Source organism: Xenopus laevis, chromosome 5L (genome assembly GCF_017654675.1).
Source record: "Xenopus laevis strain J_2021 chromosome 5L, Xenopus_laevis_v10.1, whole genome shotgun sequence".
In the NCBI taxonomy this organism is placed as follows: domain Eukaryota; kingdom Metazoa; phylum Chordata; class Amphibia; order Anura; family Pipidae; genus Xenopus; species Xenopus laevis.
The window spans coordinates 94,302,392-94,322,414 of NC_054379.1; the positions used below are offsets into that span (position 1 = coordinate 94,302,392).

Sequence of the window (20,023 nt, forward strand, 5' to 3'; positions counted from 1 at the left end):
AATTAAACTTTACACTTCAGTATTAGAAAAACTATTACAAATAGAAAATATTTGCAAAAATTCTTTATTTTGAACTATCTCAAACCAACTAAACTGCAAAGAGTGTTTGAAGGTGACCAACCCCTTTAAAGGAGAAATAAAGCTTAATTAAAGAAGTAGTCTAGAAATGTTATACATTATGTTTTGGGCTTCTGCACCAACCCAAGGCAATCACAGCCCTTTAGCAAGGAAGATCTGTGCCTCTGAAGATGCCCTCATCTTCTTTTCTGCTGATTCACTGTACATGCTCTGTGCTGCTGTCAGTTACTGAGCTTAGGGGCTGACTCACAATATACAGCACACATAGAATATAAATGTCACAATATAAGGCTGATTATACAGATAATTATTACAACTTGCATGAAAATTTAATTATCAGCCCTGTAGCATCAACTCATATTACAGGCCAACCTCATTTTCTGCTGATAATTTTGCGATGACCCCTAAGCTCAACTTAGCAGTTGCTCAGTGCCCACTGAGCGTGATGTGAGAGTCACAGATACTTTCCAAGATGGTGACCCCTGTGACAAGTTTGAAGTTATGGATCATTGCTGCTATTGAGAAGCTGCTACTTTATGCTGGTGAAAAAAGTTCAGTATATAATTATGCCATTTTTAGCCAAATTAATTTTTAGGGTTTAGTTCTCATTTAAGTATGCTGTGCAGACCAAATTGTACAATCATTTTAATTCCAAGAGGGTAAATTCTTATGGAAAGCACTGTATATATAAAAACATGCATAGCAAATAGCCAAAAGAATCTGGACATTTCATTTTCAAACCAAAGGTATAAAGTTAAAGTTGGCTATCCTTTTGCTGCTATTCAGCCTCTAACCTTCTGGGAAGGTGTTCCACTAGATTTTGGCAAATTGATGTTGAACTATAATTCCATTCAGCCATAAGAGCATTTGTGTGGTTGAGCACTGATGTGAGCACTGATGTTGTGGGAGTGGGCTGGCTCACAATCGCCATTCAAATTCATTTCACAGGTTTAAGTAATGTTGTGTTCAGTTGTCAGGAAACCCATTCTATACATGTGTGTACATCACACTCTGTGCATTGGGACATTATTGGTCTGAAATAAGAAAAAATCTTCCCCAAATTATTGAAAAGATTAATTAACCACGTCAGCACTTACAGCTCCATAGTGGACAATGTATTTTGAGTTACCAATGCCAGTCTCTTCGCATTAAAAGTATATAATTCAAAAGTCAATCCACCAATATTTTTATACTCTAAATGAAACAGTGTGTTTAACTTGGACACTAGTCTAGTTAGATACTCATAGACTACATATAGATCTTATATGTGGATATGCCAAACAACCCTGAAGTTTGATCAGTGTTCATTAGTGTAAACATTGAAAAAAAAACATATATATATATATTTAAACCAGAACATCTAAATATGTGAGCCTTTGCTAGGGCAATCCTCAGACATTTAGGATTTCTCATTCATTATGTACTTGTTATGGAATCCTTTACTGAAATTAGATATATGAAGAATAAATTAGCCCCACTAGATTTGTGTAATCTGTGGAAATAAGATGAAAGTCTTAAGTATTCAAATTATCTTTGGCTTGGCTACACAAGGACTATCTGTGGGACAGTTTAGATTAGACATTTGGTGTCACTATTTCTAGGTAACTATTCTTAAAATGTCCAAATGACCAATGTGTCTGGGGTCTGACTGTGCTCTGTACCTAACACTGCCTAAAAAATCCATAGGCTAGCCTTTGTCTGAAATCTTGTCTGAATGACATACCAGTTAGGGGAGGAAAGAATGGGCTGGAAACCTATGTGCCAGCCCCTTATGAATACAGCACTCACAAATACAGGCAGCTCTGTATTCCTGTGTGTGGCTACAAGGTCTACTCAGGGCCACCATTGAGAAGAGAAGAAGGGGAACTATTGTGCCAGGTCCAGTGAAATCAGCATCTGAAGGGGGGCCCAGCCATGTATAGCGTAAAGTTACACAAATTACATAAATTACGTATACAGTTTCATTAAAACATACTCAATTTACATAACTTCTGCAAAAACTGTTGAACTTGCCTAGGAACTTCACATAATTTACATAGAAGCTTGCATCATTTACATATCAAGCAATTGCAATGCAGAGAATCTTAACATGGACAGCAGGGCCAAATTCCACTTTACACCAAAGAATAAAAAACTCAAAGGAAATTCCACTGTCCCCACTCACTGACTTATTAGCAGATTGATTATCTTAACCTCTGTTTATATAAGCAATTTATTGTAACATCAGCTGTTTATATTGGAATCTATTTACTGAATTAAATGAGCATGTTAAGCATGAGCTTTTCAGCAGTGGAAACACTAGTTATTGGATTGGGCCCCACAGCAAGATCATTGGGCCCCTAGATGCAATTTATGTAACTTATAACAAAATGTACCTAACATAAGCAAGAACGTAATTTATGTAAAAAATACTTGACAATGAGAGGGCAGAGCAGTGAGACAGGGAGGTGGAAATGGCAATGAACATAATCTTAATGCTGACTGACTTATTAGCATACTAATTATTATTATTTTTGCAGCTATTTATCAGTCCCACTGGACCCTAGTAACTGTAATTTTTTAAAAAAAACATACAAATTCAACCTTTTTTCCTAGCAAAACCTATTTACCTACTAGTTGATAACTTGTACGGTGCCCCAAAGCTTTTGATGGCGCCCCTGGGTCTATATGTTCCCAATTGGAGAGCAGAGACCTTTAGCAATTCATATATAGTAGAAGGCATGGTACAAACTGTAAAAACAATGGTGGGTTGCAACCACTTTCACACTGACTTCCACTTCGTAAATATCCCTATAGGAGTGTATGAAGGAGTTTTTTTTTTTTTTTTTTCAAGTTTTCCTACTGTGAAGAAGTGTCCTTTGGAGGTGTTCCCATAATACCAGGGACAGTGATTGTAGTTCCTGTTCTCCAGTCTATAAAAGGGGAGGGAACACGTGGTTCTCTATTTTAGGACTGCACTCTATGGACAGGGTGGATGTTGTTAGAAAGCCTAAGGCAGGAGGCCCTCTATAAAAGCCTGAGCTGGAGAACGGCCTCAGAGCTGGAGATGAGTTAATCCTCAGGTAACTGGATCCTTAGTGAATTTGGAGAAACCACGAAGAGAAGATTTGTGTTCCACTGTAGAGGCTTATTGTGGTGTAGTTCAGGGTGATATGCACTAAGTGTAGGGATTCACATGGAATTTCACACAAATTGGTACAAGTGAAGTGAACACCTGTGTGGAAAGTGACCCAATGACAGGCCAAGGCAAGAAGGTGGCCAAGGAAAGGGGCGATTGGCCTTGACAAAATGTTTCAGTGTGAAGAACCTTCATTCCCCTCTATGTCACCCACCATTGCTCCCTAAACACAAGCCATTTTCTTTCTACTCCTGTTTCCAGTCCTGTCCAGTCTCCTTTACGCGTATTAGGAGGCCCGAGGCAGCCAGTGACGCATGTTACTAGGAAACGTGTTTTTCCTATAGGGTTACATTTAACCTGGAAATATAAAATTTAAGGTGCTTTAGTACTTCCGTAAAGGGATATGTTAATAAAAAAAAAAATATGGTACCGTGTTAGTAGAATAAATAACAAATAAAAAACAAACAAGTACCAAAGTATTGTAGAAGTGATACCTATATTCAGGGCCGCCATCAGGGGAGGACAAGTGTCCCGGGCATGAAGGGGGGCCCGGCAGTGCTGCAGTTTTGAAAGAGCCCACCTTGAGGGCGCCTGAGCCGTGGGCCCATTTCTCAAGTCCCGAACAGCCGAAATGCGGAAGGCCCCTGCCACCAATGTTTTTTTTAAAAAAAAAATTTTCGGCCCCAATTTTTTTGTAACTTGTAAGGGGGGCCCTGGAAGCAAAATTTAAAAAAAAAAGAAAAAATTTTTGCAACCCAATTTTTTTTAACTTGTAAGGGGATCCTGGTGCCAATTTTTTTTTAAACAATATTCTTTGGGGCCCCAATTTTTTTTAACTTGTAAGGGGGGCCCTGAACATCAATAGCTTTCTATAACTTGTGTGTGGGGGGGTTACTTTTTTAGCACTGATGTCTGTGTGGTCTTTTAACTGTGATGTGGAGCAGGCGGGATATGGGGTGGGGCTTGGGTGCCAGTGTGGGTGGGGCCCAGGGGGCCCCAAAAATTTTGTTGTACAGGGCCCCGTGATTTCTAATGGTGGCCCTGCCTATATTGGTTAACAATAAAAATACATTCCAAGCCTTTGGAGCACAAACACCCCTTCGTCAGGTATTTTGTCCAACAAAGTGGCCTTGGCTCTCCGAAAGCTTGCAATGTATTTTTATTGTTAACCAATATAGATATTACTTCTACAACACTTTGGTATTTGTTTGTATTTTTCATAGGTATAAGGTGACAAAGATATTTGTGGAGCATTAAGAATGGACTTGACTGCTTTTCACACAGCCCTAATGAATAACCACACGATGGCGCTGAAGCATCTTTCCATTGGAATTAAATGCAAAGGCAACAAAATCGTGAAAACAAATCTAGATATTACATAACACTCCCTATAAGGAAGTGGACCTCCCCAATCCCTATTTTTTTCCAGGCGTCCCTTCTGTCCCACAGACGCATATAATAGGCTACAGTTCTCCGAATGAAGAAAAACTGTAAGACCCAGAGTCCTTTGCTGCCATCTCCTCCCTATCCTGGCCTGGGAGGAGCTTTGACGGCTGCTGGAGGCAGGGGGAATTGTAGCGCGTTAGTGATTGTAGTGGAAGCTGCTAAAGCTGCTGGAGGGGGAGTTTCCCGGTGTGGGATTCAGTTTGCATCCCAGACAGACGGCACACAGTAATCAGGATCCCCCGCAGCAGGGTTACAGGATAAGCTGCACCATCCCAGGGAGCATCTGTCACACCTGATGTAAGAAGATCTCGTGTCCTTGCTGGCCGGCTGGCACACTGGCACAGGATGGTCATAAAGGTGTTTTTAGCCTCTTCCTCCAGCTCTGTGACTGTAAGTAATGGCAGCACTGGGGCCCAGTTATCTTTCCTTTACTTCCATGGCTTGTGTAGCTCAATGATATTGCTTCTTTGCTGTTGTTGCCATGTCCAGCAGTTGTGTGCACTTTCAAATGAATTGCCTTGTGCATCACCATGACAGTGCTCACTGCTGTATATGCATGGTAGTAGTGAGGGGAAAGGCTGGTGTAGCTCAGCACTCTGTATGATTCTCATGTATTAACGGCTCTGGCTGCTTATTCAGCCCAGAAGTTAAATGGGAACTGTTGCACAAAATAAAAATGTAATAGTAGCTCCAGCATACTGAAATAAGAAACTTTCAAAATACAATCAATTAAAAATAATGTACCGTTTCTGAAATAATCAACTTTTATCTTCACGATTCCTCTATCAGCATCTGTTTCTCCTCATTCTGCCTTCATTCAGGAGTTGGGTGTCAGATAAAATATATGTAATGGGGGGCTCCTTTTGCCTAGAAGATGTATTTGAGCTCACTATTCAAATCACCAGAAATCCTGTCTCTCTACATGCAGAATTTGTGCAAAAGGCATTCGATTTTATTTGTACTGGAATCAGTCCCTCCCTATAAGATATATTGGATCATTCATCTGACCCCCGACTGCTAGATGAAGACAGAATGAAGAGAAACAGATGCTGAGAGAAGAATAGGGAAGATAAACTTGATTATTTCAGAAATACAGAATTTTTAATTGAATTTAGAAAGCTTTTTATTTCAGAATGAAGAAGCTTATACTAAATTTTCATTTTTGAGAAAGTTCTCCTTTAAATTGTGCTTTGGGATTGTACTGTGTAGTTTCTGCCACCTCGTATATGCATGTTACGGGTATATCTGTTGGGTACAGCTATACAGAGGGCTATCTTTCTATGTCCTTATACCTTTAGCACTTCCAGGATACAAACAGAAGGTGCCTCAGTGTAAGAGTGTATGTACCTCTGTGTATGTGAGGAAAATGCCAATTGCACATGCTGCTACTTTGCCATGGCCCACTCACATACTGCTAAAATGCTTCAAAAGCAAATTAAAAGCAGAAAGTAAAACTAATTAAAGGGATTGTTCACCTTTGAGATAAAGTTTAGTATAATGTAGAGAGTGATATTCTGAGACAATTTGCAATTTGTTCAATTATTTAAGATTTTTGAGTTATTGAGCTTTTTATTCAGCAGCTATTCAAATTGCAATCAGGGTGGCACTGGGGGGCCCACCGGGACTACTGTCCAGGGCCCCCTCCGTCCCCCCTACGGTGATGTGCCCCCTACTATGCCGCACCGAGCGTGCATGCGTGAAGGCGCTCCTCAGTGAATAGGTGCCGTGCGCACCTATTTTTTTTTGTTGGATCCGATCGGGAGAGGGGACTGGCCCGGCGGGGGCCCATTAAGGGTCGGGACCCACCGGGTTTTTCCCCAGTGTCCCGCCGTGCCAGTCTGACACTGTTTGCAATTTAAGCAATCTGGTAGCTATGGTCCCAATTACCCTAGCAACCATGCAGCGATTTGAATAAGGGACTGGAATTTGAATAGGAGAGTGCCTGAATAGAAAGATGAGTAGTAGAAAGAAGCAATAACAATAAAGTTGTAGCCTTACAGAGTATTTGCTTTTTAGAAGGGGTCAGCGACGCCCATTTGAAAGCTGCAAAGATTCAGTAGACAAAGGCAAATTTCTATAAAATTATAAAAAATAAATAATGAAAACCAATGAAATATCACATGCTAAAACTTACCAAAAGTAAAACCAGGCCAGCACCATATAGTATACATTATTGCCCACAAAATAGTTTTTTTATTTATCATATACAGTATGTCTCCTTTAATGTCATAATGCCATACTGATACAGGTACTGTCATATACCAGACAAACAGTCCTAAAACTGGCATAAATGGCAGTAGTCATTACTATAAAGACTGGTATCTTGCAGATACTATCATTATTAGAAAGGAACTGTCTTCAGACAGGCCATGCACACCAAGATAGCAGTCCTGTTTTTATTCAGGCTGTCGTTCTCTGAAAAAGATTGTTTATTGTTATTGCAGTATTAGCCGTACAAGAAAAGTTATACAGCCCTACTTGTGTGATTGCAGAAACCACCAGTATCCATGGAACTGTAATATCTGCCCAGATTGTTTGACACACAAACACATTATCACATGAAACCTCATATCTGATGACAATGTTTGTACATGTATGGCTCTATGGTGTGTATTAATCCAAACAAACCCTTGCTGCTCACCACAGTTTTTCCTATTGAGGTCTTCCGTGAACCACAACTATTGTCTAGAAACCTGTTGGTGTGTGTATGTGTTAAATAGCTCTCCAGTTTGCAATTTCGGCAATCTGGTTGCTAGGGTCCAAATTACCCTAGCAACCTTACAGTGATTTGAACAAGAGACTGGGATATGAATAGGAGAGGGCCTTAATAGAAAGGCAAGTAAAACAAAAATGAGCAATAATAAAAAATGTGTAGCATTACAGAGCATTTGTTTTAGATTGGGTCTGTGACCCCCGTTTGAAAGCTGGAAAGAGTCAGAAGAAGAAGGCAAATAATTTAAAAACTATTTTTAAAAATGAAGACCAATTGAAAAGTTGCTTAGAATTGGTAATTGTATAACATGTAAAATGTTAACTTAAAGGTAATCCGCCCCTTTAAAAAATATCCAGGGATGGATTATTATCTCCCTAATGGCTTGAGGTTTGTTAAAATCCATGCATCTAATGGCAGGCAGAAAAGCCAGTGTTGAGGTAGAAAAGCTGAAAAAAATGTTGTAATGGTCTGTGACCTGCACCCTATCCAGCCTTATTTTAACTACATTCTGTTCACTCTATATCTGTATTGCACTGACTTAGGGTCAGTAATTGCTTTACCCAGTTCAACGTATGGCTAGAACAATTTTGACTTTCTTGTTTGTGTGATGAAAAGTCATGTGATTTTTTTTGGATTTGGTTCAGCCAGGCAGTTGGATTCGGCCAAATCCTGCTGAAAAGGCAGAATCCCAAACCGAATCCTGTATTTGGTGCATCCCTAATTGTTATAGAAACCTATGACTGTTCACATCAATAGCACATGTTTCTTTGTGATTAGATATTTACAAACACAGCTTGTTACAGACTGCATTATTAGAAAATATCACCATTTATTCAGCCCTGTGTGTTTGTTTTGGTAGAAGTGTATTGGATAGTTTGTTCCTTGGGAGACTGTGACCTAGCAACAGCTGAGAGAGATAAGAGGCCTCCCAGGCAGTTTTCCTGAGTGCAGGAGCACCAGTGTATTAATTCAGACAAGCTTGATTTTACACCCAAACGGGCAGCATACAAGAGCCTTCTCTATTCAGTTTATGTTCAATGGAGAATGCGAAGGAGGCAGTTACCAGGATTCTGGTTTCTAGACAAAGATACAGAGCGATACAGCAGTCCATAGCCACTTACAAGGGATGGAAAGACACACTTTTAACTTGTTTGCTAATTCTGCATGATAAAGCCAGTAACAGCCATTCCTTCAATGAATTCTTACTCTCTTCTTCAAGGTTACAATCCCCCTTGCAGTAGGAAGGTTAGGGATGTCTAATTAAAACTTGAAGTTTGTTTGTCTAAACAAGAAAATAGGAATAATATCACACAATTGACTTGATGAATTACAGACGGTTACAAATGTAAATGAAGTAATGAGGCTCTGGATTTTTGGAACAAATGTAGAAAAAACTCGCTAACCCATAATGAGTAAAATAGCATACTATTTAAAAAGTAAAGCAAAATTCTTGTGTTTTCACCATAGTTAATGATCGTCTAATTTAACAGTTTACGAATAAGTTATTGGTTTTTAGCTCACCTTCTATGCTCCATATTACTGGGCCTATGTAGTAGCAGTCATCCCAACTAGTGATATGTGGGCTGGCCCAAAACTTTTGCTTTGGGCAAGATTTATTTGTAGTGTACCCAGAGCTGCGGAGTCGGAGTCAGTCGGAAGCAATTTTGGGTATCTGGAGTCGGATGCGCCAAAAATGTACCGACAAGCGCGGAAAATAATCAGATTTAAAAGCTTCTATTAAGGTGGATATGACAGCAATTCTGTTTCTAAGAACAATACTTTAGTAGTTAATTGTGGATTGTATTTAAAAGCTATTCTAGCTATATTCCAGGTTCAATTATATATACAGTATACACAGCAGCTTGTTTATATAAACTATAGTAGTCTTTCTGAAGCAAACACACTAGTTTTACCAGTGCAGAGCAACAATACATTATATTTTAATTACTTTGATACACTTTCAGTTTTTGGTGCTACTGTTCCTTTAAAAACAAAGGAGTCGGCGGTACCATAAAATGAGAAGTCGGGGTCAAGGATTTATGTATCAGCTCCACAGCCTTGAGTGTACCATTTGAAAATATGTTTTGTGAACTGCCCCTTTAATACATTGGCACATTCTTTAAACAGCTTTTTTTTTTGCAGAGAATGTTTAATCATTGACAGTCTTGACTTCACTGGAGCTTGTAATCAATTTTTCTTACATATGCCTCTTAACTTTAGAGGCATTATCATGAGAATTAAGTGAAGAAAAGCCATCAAAATATGGAGTGAACATAAGCTAACACAGTATCTTTGATATGGAGGGGAACCTAAGGAGAAAGTATTGCAAGGCAACAATGCTGGCATTTCTCCAAAGCCTTCAGCAGCACATTTTTTTTACACTGATTGTATTGTCACTACATAATTATACCCATTTATATTTTATTTTATAAACTTTAATAGTGCAATGCTATTTTTTTTTAACTTAGAGTTTTAGATTACAGTAGTACCCCCATTTTACATTTTTCATGGTACCAGAAAAAATTGTGTAAAATGCAGAAAATTTACACTGCCTCAGTTAAATATTCTTTATTCTGTCCCTACTTGCTAACTTACAAAAGAAGAAAAATTCTTATAATTCTACATTAATTTTTACCATTTTACAAATGAGTCAGGGTTGTTTTTTAAGATGGGTGTAGATTTTTTTTTTAATTTGATCTCGCCAAAATTCAAATGTACCACTGGATCATATCTTTTGTCATGCTGTTATTTGTTTATTTCCTTGTTACTTCATGCTTTTATATTTTCTATTTATGAACATTCATTTTAAAATTATAATAATAATAAATAAAGAAAAAACATTTGTTTTTCTTTTTTTGTCCATTTCAGAAATGAGAGTTGACATGAGCACCGGAAACCCATACTCTAGAAATGAAGAGAGTAACAAGCATTTTGGGGAGAGCCCAGAACCCCCAAGAGAAACGAGCAGCACACAAACGTACATTGCTAAAAAAGGAGGGCACAGCAAAGTGAAGGAAAATGTAGATCTTGAAATAGGTGTTCATGGAAGAACAACAAGCAGCCACGATCTTAACCAAAGCAGGAGCTCGGATTGTGATAAAAATAGTGATTCATATTATTCTGATGATTATGATAGTGCAACATATGGGTCTGACCAGTCTCAAACACCAACCACTAAGTCAAGATCTCCTTATGCCAAAAAAGTGGTCCATAAAATCAGATCAGTTACACCTATAAAGAACCATGGTATGCATCTATATACATTCACTTGCATATCGTATTTCTTTTCAGAGATTGGGGTGGATTTATTTTCAGTTTTGCAGTACAAAGGTATAGAATGTAAGACTGTAGGGCCTATTTATGAATATATAAGTGCTAATAATGTTAGCAAAGGCCATATTGGTTGCTATTGCAGTTTAGCACACACACACACACACACATATATATATATATATATATATATATATATATATATATATATATATATATATATATATATATATATATATAATATATATAATATATACTACTTTGAGAAAGGCTGGTGTTCAGCCGAAACGTCAGTATGTCTGCCTACGATAAATTATAGTGAATTGATTTATAAGTCCCGTCTTTTACAATATAGTCCAAAAATGCATCCGCACTCACAACAATAAAAATTATTAAAAGGTCAAGTCAACCCCAAAATAAAAAAATAATAAAAGAATACATAATTCTAAGCAACTTTCCAATACACATTTATTAAAAATTTCAGTGCATTTACAGTTTGTAAAAATATTTGCCATTGAAAGCAGCAACGCCTGGTTGTTACTTTGCAAGATATGTCTGTTAAATGGGTTGTTCACCTTTGAGATAACTGTTAGTATGATGGTGAGAGTGATATTCTGAGACAATTTGCAATTTGTTTTCATTTTTTATTATTGAAGGTTTTAGAGTTATTTAGCAGCTCTTCAATTTGCATCTTAACCGATCTTGTAACTAGGGTCCAAATTGCCCTAGCAACCATGCATTGATTTGAATAAGAGACTGGAATATGAATAGGTGAGGGCCTGAATAGAAGGATCAGTAGTAAAAAGTAACAATACATTTGTAGCCTTACAGAGCATTTTTTTTTTTTAAAAGATAGTCAGGGACGGACATTTGAAAGCTGCAAAGAGTCAGAAGAAAAAGGCAAAAAACTATAAAACTATATAAAAAAATAAATAATGAAAAGCAATTAAAAAGTTGCTTAGAACTGACCGTTCTATAACATAATAAAAGTTACCTTAAAGTTGAACCACCCCTTTAATCAGCTGCCTTGTCTTACATTGTATCAACAGTCTGAGCCATCAGGGCAGAGAATAGAAATGGACAGAGAGGCACTGCTTTCAATACATATACAAATAACTTAAAAAACATACAAAATGTGTAATGAATGTATATTGCAAAGTTGCTTAGAATTATGTTTTCTTTTATCAGGCAAAATTATTATTTCAGAAATCACCCTAAAATATACTCTTCAATCTTTTAAGTGCCACAGAATGTAGATTCTACATTCTGCAGCACATTCGGACGGAGGAGCGGCTTTCAAAGCTGCTCGCTCCTTTTCTGATCGATCAGAAGCCCCTAGGCAATAAGCTAAGCAGGGGAAAAGTGGGGCACGATCACCCAGGGGTCCCATAGGAGCAGCGACCCCTGACCCAGATCTTGGCAGTGGCTTCTTCCTCCAGTCCAGTCTTAACGTCTGCAAAGATAGAGCTGCTGCCTGCATCCCCCCCCATGTTAGTGTAGCACACACAAAATTATTTTACACACACTAATAAACACTTACACACTCTCACATACATTTTTCTCACACATTCACACCATTCACAAATACTTGCACACATGCAAACTTTTTGCCATTGCAAATTGCGTGTTCATTAACCACACTGTGCTATACCTTTTGTATGTTATTTCGCTGATTATATAAAATTGTTGGTGATTTTGGTGCATTTTTAGCCATTTTATTGCATTTTCAGTTCTGTATAGGTGTTGCTTGCTTGTTTCTGTCCATCAACTTATTTGGCCAAGCTAAAATATTCTAAGATTTTGATGGTTTATTACACTAAGGGGCACATTTACTAAGCTCGAGTGCAGGATTCGAAGTAAAAAAAACGTCAAATTTCAATATGCAATTTCGTTAATTAACCCTCGCTATTCGACCCTTAGTAAATATGCCCCTAAGTAAAAAAAAAAAAAAAAGCATTGATTTTAGTTGTTTTATTGCATTTTAGTGATTTTATTGCATTCTGCATTTCTTTATTTGTTTTTTGACCGTGGGAATTTTATGTACATCTATTCAAGAGCTCGTTGCGGATCGGAATAATCCAGGAGATGGTATAATATCAATCTGGCTTTATTTCAACGCTTAAAATTACATGGAACGGAGGGGTATGTGAATCTCTCTAACGCGTTTCGTGCCTACAGCCTTGGCACTTCATCAGAGTGATTTGTGAACACCTGTGTCCATAGTTAAATAGGTAAATGTTTGCATCTCATTAGTGAATTAAAGGCAACATTCTGCTTGTGAATTACCATTGACTGAAAGACATTCATCGTGGAGAAACTTATATATGCACTAATAAAAAATTGAATAAATAGACTATCTTACATATATATATATATATATAGTGTCTATCCATATGTGGAGCACACCTTTATGTTTTAAAAGGTTTTCATTTTTATTTTGCAGACAATCCTGCAGTGCAGGATTGTCTGCAAAATAAAAATGAAAACCTTTTAAAACATAAAGGTGTGCTCTCCGGCTATTTTTCGATTTACTTGGAATCCATGCAATCTGACACAGGGAATGCGGCTCGTTGAGAAGCACTTAACACACGGATGACTACTATAAGGACAATTTCGTATTTAATCTATCCATATGTGTACTTAAGTGCATCAATGAATATGTGTATAAAAAACTGAATTTTTTTATATGATCATGCACTATTTATTTCATTGTCTTATATAAACACATACCATATATTATTTTTACATGTATAGTAACACAACATATTATTCAGTTTTTTATACACATATTCATTGATGCACTTAAGTACACATATGGATAGACACTATATATATATAGATATATAAGATAAGATAGTCTTTTATTTATTCAATTTTTTATTAGTGCATGTATAAGTTTCTCCACGATGAATGTCTTTCAGTCTATGGTAATTGATCACTATATTCACTTTTTTATGTAATTCACAAGCAGAACGTTGCCTTTAATTCACTAATGAGATGCAAACATTTACCTATATAACTATGGACACAGGTGTTCACAAATCACTCTGATAAAGTGGCAAGGATGTAGGCACGAAATGCGTTAGAGAGATTCACATACCCCTCCGTTCCATGTAATTTTAAGCGTTGAAATAAAGCCTGATTGATATTATACAGTCTCCTGGATTATTCAGATCAGCGCTCCGCAGCGAGCTCTTGAATGCATGTTGGAGCCGGTTGGAAGTGACTGGCGTATCCTGAGAGCAGCGGTCGGCTAGGAGATGGAACACCAGTGACGTAACTAGAGGGGGGCGGGCCCTGGCGCGGGACGCACCCCCCAATCGCACCCCCTGCTCCCCGGTAGTTAAGCCACTGTGGAAAGCGCTGGGTGAGCCCTGCCATTACCGCATTGTTACCCATTGAATTTTATGTACAATATAACCATTTGGGGTCTCTATGCCACATAGGTTGGTACATCTATGCATATTGGGCATCAAACTGTTTAGTAGACCCCTGGCATTTATGTTTAGGCTGTCATTAGAAAGACATATTTACTTATTTTGGATTTATCAGAATGTGTGGAAGCTTTGAGGTGATTTTCAGAAATTTCATCAAAACTGACAATTTTGGGAAAACTTTGGGACTCTGTAGTTTGCAGTAGAAAGACATGGTTACCCATTTTGGATTCACGTGAATGTGTACTTTTCAAAATTATGGTTTTGGGAGGTCAACATATTTTTTTGTGTTTTGACCCACAAAAATGCTGTAAAAGTTTTGGTTTTTCAAGTGACCTCCAGAACAATTTGTATGCGCAATCTTCATTTTAGAGGGTCTGAAAATATTCTTTGGTAATTTCTATGCACAGTCTGCATCAAACTGTTCAATGGACCCCTGGCATTCATATTTAGGATGTTTTTTTTTCTTGTTACCTAATGCTATGTGGGAGATAAGATACTAGAAAATTGAAGCTTTGAAGCGATTTTCAGGTATTTCATCATAACTGACAAAGCATTGCGACTCAGTAGTTTGGAATAGAAAGACATGGTTACCCATTTTAGATTCAGCTGAATGTGTACTTTCCAAAAAAATACAAGGTCTTGGGGGAGTCAACGTATTGTTATTGTGTTTTTACTCCGCAAAAGAGGCTGTAAACATGTTGCTTATTATATATATATATATATATACAGTATATATTAAGTGGCTGAAGTGATTTCTTGGTTTGTTTTTATGCACTAACTTAATTGTTGGGTCTCTAAACTTTAGATACTTTGGTAACCCTATGCACAATGGCCATTAAACTGTTCAAGACACTTGATGCTTTCCAAATCGGTTGAATTTGTGTGCGTAAAATAAAATATTTTTCTGGTATAAATCCCTGTATCGTGAAAAATAGCAACTTTTCATTTTTTTTATTTAGAGCTCTAAAGAAGTGAAAATACACAAAAACTCAGGCAGATTTAGAACACTCAGGTTCTCCTGAAAAAAAAGGAAGTAAGAGAGCATTCTTCAGATCTATGCACATTCTAACCTGTTACAGGCTGCTTATAGGTACACATGGATGATAAAAACATGCCTGTGCTACTGTATTGCTGACATGTATAACGAGCTAGATTTAACATCTTTTCTTGTTGCTTATTTTTTAGGTTTAAAAAAGGTTGGGTCTAAGTTTCCATCAAATAAAAAAGACGGAAAATGGGGGATTCACTCACAGAGCCTTAACAAGGAGTCTCCTTCAAAGGACATAGATCTTGTTACCAAAAGAGTTCTGTCTGCTAGACTATTGAAAATAAATGAGCTACGAAATGAGTTGACTGAGCACCAGGCCAAAGTTATGGAGCTTCAAAATGAAAATAAAATTCTAAAAAGATTGCAGTTTAGGCAAGAGAAAGCACTGACAAAGTTTGAGGACACAGAGAATGAAATTTCACAGCTTATATCCCGACACAACAATGAGATTCGAACACTTAGAGATCGCTTACGGAAATCCCAGGAGAGGGAACGAAATACAGAAAAGAGACTTAAGGATGCTGAAGAGGAGCTGTACAGGACAAACAACACCTTAAAGAAGTTAAAACAGCTTTCTGAAAACAGAAACCTGGCTGAGCGTGAAGAGCTAACTAAAAAACTAGATGTTATAGAAGGCAAACTGGATGAACGGGAGAGAAGGGTCAAGGTATGTTGGTGATATTGTGCATAAATACAGTCAGTAGGAAGATGAGAGCATGAGCAGCTAGTTTAGTGAGGGAAACAGCCAACTAGTCTTTGGTCAGAGGAATATGCATTGGATTGGTGAGAATTAAATCATTGACTCAATATAGGTATAGGTAAAGATGTGTATGTTTATGTATTTGAGTTGGTTTGCTAATTTATGTGCTGTGTGTTATTGTGTGTCTATGCATATCTATGTAATACACAAAAGCAATGAATATCTTGTAAATTATATAGTGAATAAAGTACCCCCTCTTGTAAATTATAAGGATATTATCAGTTACAGAGGAGTTTCATGACCATATAAAAACCTTAAGTCTACTAGAAAATCATCTAAATATTAAATAAACCCAATAGGCTGGTTTTGCTTCCAATAAGGATTAATTACATCTTAGTTTGGATTAAGTACAAGGTTCTGTTTTATTAGTACAGAGAAATTGGAAATCCCTTTTAAGAATTTGAATTATTTAGATCAAATGGAGTCTATGGGAGACAGCCTTTCCGTAATTCAGAGCTTTCTGGATAATGAGTTTCTGGATAACGCATCCAGTGTGTGTGTGTGTCTATGTGCTGTAGCCCTTAGGGAACTGGAAGATTGGAGGCTTTGTTGCCCGTTGTGTGTGGGTAACAAAGTATCCAAAATACCTTTGAATTGCTCCCTCTATGAAATACTGCAGGAAAAATGGACTTCTTGAATAATTGCCTGAAAACTGCTATTGTACTAACAGAATAGCCACAACAAGGGGTAAAGGGAGGGGTTGTATACTGTTAATTATCTAGATTGAGTAGAAGTAGCTTCAATCTCCTGTGTAGATAAAGACAAAAATAGACAAAAAGTATGTTCAGCACAAGCCCTAATTGCCAGTGAGTTTACCCTTTAAAGGAATTGGGTTTTTTTTTATAAAAATAAAAACTGTATAAACAGGCTGTGCAAAATAAAAAAATGTTTCTCATATAGTTAGTTAGCCAAAAATGTAATGTATAAAGGCTGGAGTGACTGTATATGTAACATAATAGCCAAAACACTACTTCCTGCTTTGAAGCACTCTTGCTTTTCAATGATTGGTTGCCAGGCAGTAACCAGCCAGTGACTTGAGGGGGGGGCACATGGGTCATAACTGTTTGCTTCTGAAGCTGAGCTGCATGATAAGGATCAATTGCAAACTCGCTGAATAGTTATGTTCTCTTCTGTTATGTTAGACATCCACTCACTCCAGCTTTAATACTAGGGATGCACCGAATCCAGGATTCGGTTCGGGATTCGGCCAGGATTCGGCCTTTTTCAGCAGGATTCGGATTCGGCCGAATCCTTCTGCCCAGCCGAACCGAATCCTAATTTGCATATGCAAATTAGGGGCGGGAGGGAAATTGCATGACTTTTTGTCAGAAAACAAGGAAGTAAAAAATGTTTTCCCCTTACCACCCCTAATTTGCATATGCAAATTCGGATTTGGTTCGGTAGTCGGCCGAATCTTTCACGAAGGATTCGGGGGTTCGGCCGAATCCGAAAAAGTGGATTCGGTGCATCCCTATTTAATACATTACATTTTTGGCTAACTAACTATATTAGAACCCGTTTTTATTTTGCACAGCCTATTTACCCAGTTTTTATTTTTACTCTGAACTGTTCCTTTAAGGGTTATGGCTGAATTTTTAGTGGTCATAACTCACACGGCCCACCTCAGCTCAATTTTAATTGAATGGAAGGCACCACAGAATGGGCAATTATTGCCTAAAAATGTTCTGCCACCTTGGTACATGAGATGATAATCTCCCATGCAGGTGACCAATGACAGTTCATGTCAATACAGAGCTACATATATTAATAGGCTTACTGTTTATGGGCAGTCACCTGTGAATGCTTTGGCAGAAGAAACCTATACCTGTCTGAAATACAGCTGTATCATCGATGGATTCTCAATCATTGGCATGATATTTTTGTTATTACAATCTTAAACTTGCCATACACAGGCCAATATAAGCTGCTGCCTTGGCTCCTTCATACTAAGTAGATAGCTGATAGGTGTTTGTATGAGGCTAAACCTGTTTTTTGTTTTACTGATATCTGGCCCAGTGTTCCCTCTAATTGTTTTTAGGTTGTGCGCAAAAAAGTTTTTGTGCGCATATTTTAACTTGTGTGCACATTTTTAATAACTGTGTGCTTGGGTGAAAATAAATTTAAAATGTTGTGTTTTCACACACAATTGTTTGTGCACACCACAATTTGTTGTGTGCGCTTGCCTCAAAAATTGTATGTGTTCGCAGTTTAGAGGAAACATAGGCCTTGGAGGTTAGAAAATCCTGTTGGATGAGGGCTGCATCCACTCACTGATAGTTTTTGTCGGCTGGGTCTGCATAGATCCCATTTAGATTTGGTTATTGCCCTAGGGACCAAACAACTGAATGACTAGAATTCAGCCCACCATGTGGGTGGTAAAATGAGGTTAATAGTCATTCATTTGGTGACCTTGCCAAATGTGTGGATCTTTACTTGTATGCCCAATTTTACCAGAACCGGGCCAGGAGATACTTGCACCCCAATCAAGTGCCTCTTCTGCATTCCCCTAGTTCCATCCTGAATTTGTAGCAAATTTAGTTTACCATCACATTTATATGTATACTTTTGTGTAGAAACTGTATAGGGGCCTGTATGTTTCTTTAGGACCTAGGAATGGTTGTTTTTAAAGATTAATTACACGTTACTAGGTATGTTTGTAAGCTCTACAGTGCACTAGAAGTTCCATTTTTTTTAGATAGTGCAGCATAGGCTTTTCTATGTTTTATTCAGCTACACCTCAGGGTCATCTAATTGATGCTCTGTTACATTAGTTAATTATGCAACATAACATGCCTTCCTCACAAAGCCAAGAGACTAAGTGTGTTTAGTGCACTGAGAGAAAGTCTCTTAGGGCACTCTCCTAGGCACCTGTTAGTTAGCATTTCTCTTTAGTGATGTCATGAAACTCTAGACAATGGATATCTGTTTTACAGTGGCAATTCTGTAGCCTGCCATTTCACAGAAAGAGACTGTATAATAAATATACCAGAAAACCGCACTCATCTTTATACATTATTTGTGTATCTCTATAATTTAGTAGCTATTACCTAAAGGTGGACATAGACGTTAAGATTTTTAAAGATCTTTTTGTTATTGTAGGACCAAGCTTATCTTGAAAAGATTGTTTAAAGGAATTGTTCAGTATAAAAATAAAAACTAGTTAAATAGATAGGCTGTGCAAAAAATAAAGAAATTCAGTATAGTTAATTAGCCAAAAATGTAATGTATAAAGGCTGGAGTGACTGGATGTTTAACATACTGTAATAGCCAGAACACTACTTCCTGCTTTGCAGCTCTCTTGGTTTCTACTGATTTGTTATCAGGCAGTAACCAATCAGTGACTTGGGGGGGGCACATGGGTCATAACTATTTGCTTTTGAATCTGAGCTGAATGCTGAGGATCAATTGCAAACTCACTGAACAGTTATGTCCCATGTGGCCCCCCTTCAAGTCGCTGACTCAGAGTTATAGAGCTGAAAAGCAGGAAGTAGTGTTCTGTTCTGTTAGACATCCACTCACTGCAGCCGTTATAGATTACATTTTTGGCTAACTAGCTATATAAGAAACTTTATTTATTTTCCACAGCCTATTTACCCAGGTTTTATATTTACACTGAACTGTTCCTTTAAATATACAATTTGTCCATCAACAAGGAAGACTATTTCAAGCGATATCGTTTTAGTTGAAGCTAGGAAACTGTGAGTAGCTGCCTGCTTGGCCCTGCAAACAATTGGACTATGGATAAATGTCACTGTGAACCATGAACATATCCTAACCTGATTGATCGATCGATTTTCTGAACGATGTCAGAGCGAAAAATTGTTAGATGCATAATCAGTGCCCACTAACCTCACGATAATTTGACTGATTTGTTGGGTCGCACAAAAATTGGTTGTTAAAGAGAGAAAAATCTTAATGTCCATTTGCAACTTAACACTACCTGCTACACTTTCCCTAAAGAAATACGAACCTGCCTTCAAAAATATTGGTCAGTAACTATGATAAAGCTTTAGCATAGATTGTTGAACCCATTTGCTGTTCTTATAAATGAAAATGAATAGAACACGGTAATTTCTAACACATGGACACACAAGGCACATGGTTGCACAAACTACATGTTTTAGAATTACTTATACTAGATAAACACATATTC

General features: G+C 37.6%; 1 protein-coding gene across 1 annotated transcript in view; it reads left to right on the forward strand.

Moving 5' to 3' along the window:
• The first annotated feature begins 4,678 nt into the window (after positions 1-4,678).
• The window catches only part of lca5.L (LCA5, lebercilin L homeolog), a 27,868-nt gene continuing 12,523 nt past the window's right edge, over positions 4,679-20,023 (forward strand). Inside the window, exons 1-3 of the mRNA XM_018240600.2 lie at positions 4,679-5,032; positions 10,224-10,601; positions 15,248-15,777. Coding sequence (XP_018096089.1) covers positions 10,226-10,601; positions 15,248-15,777 — 906 coding nt within the window. The 5' untranslated portion in view covers positions 4,679-5,032; positions 10,224-10,225. The remainder of the gene's footprint in view (positions 5,033-10,223; positions 10,602-15,247; positions 15,778-20,023) is intronic.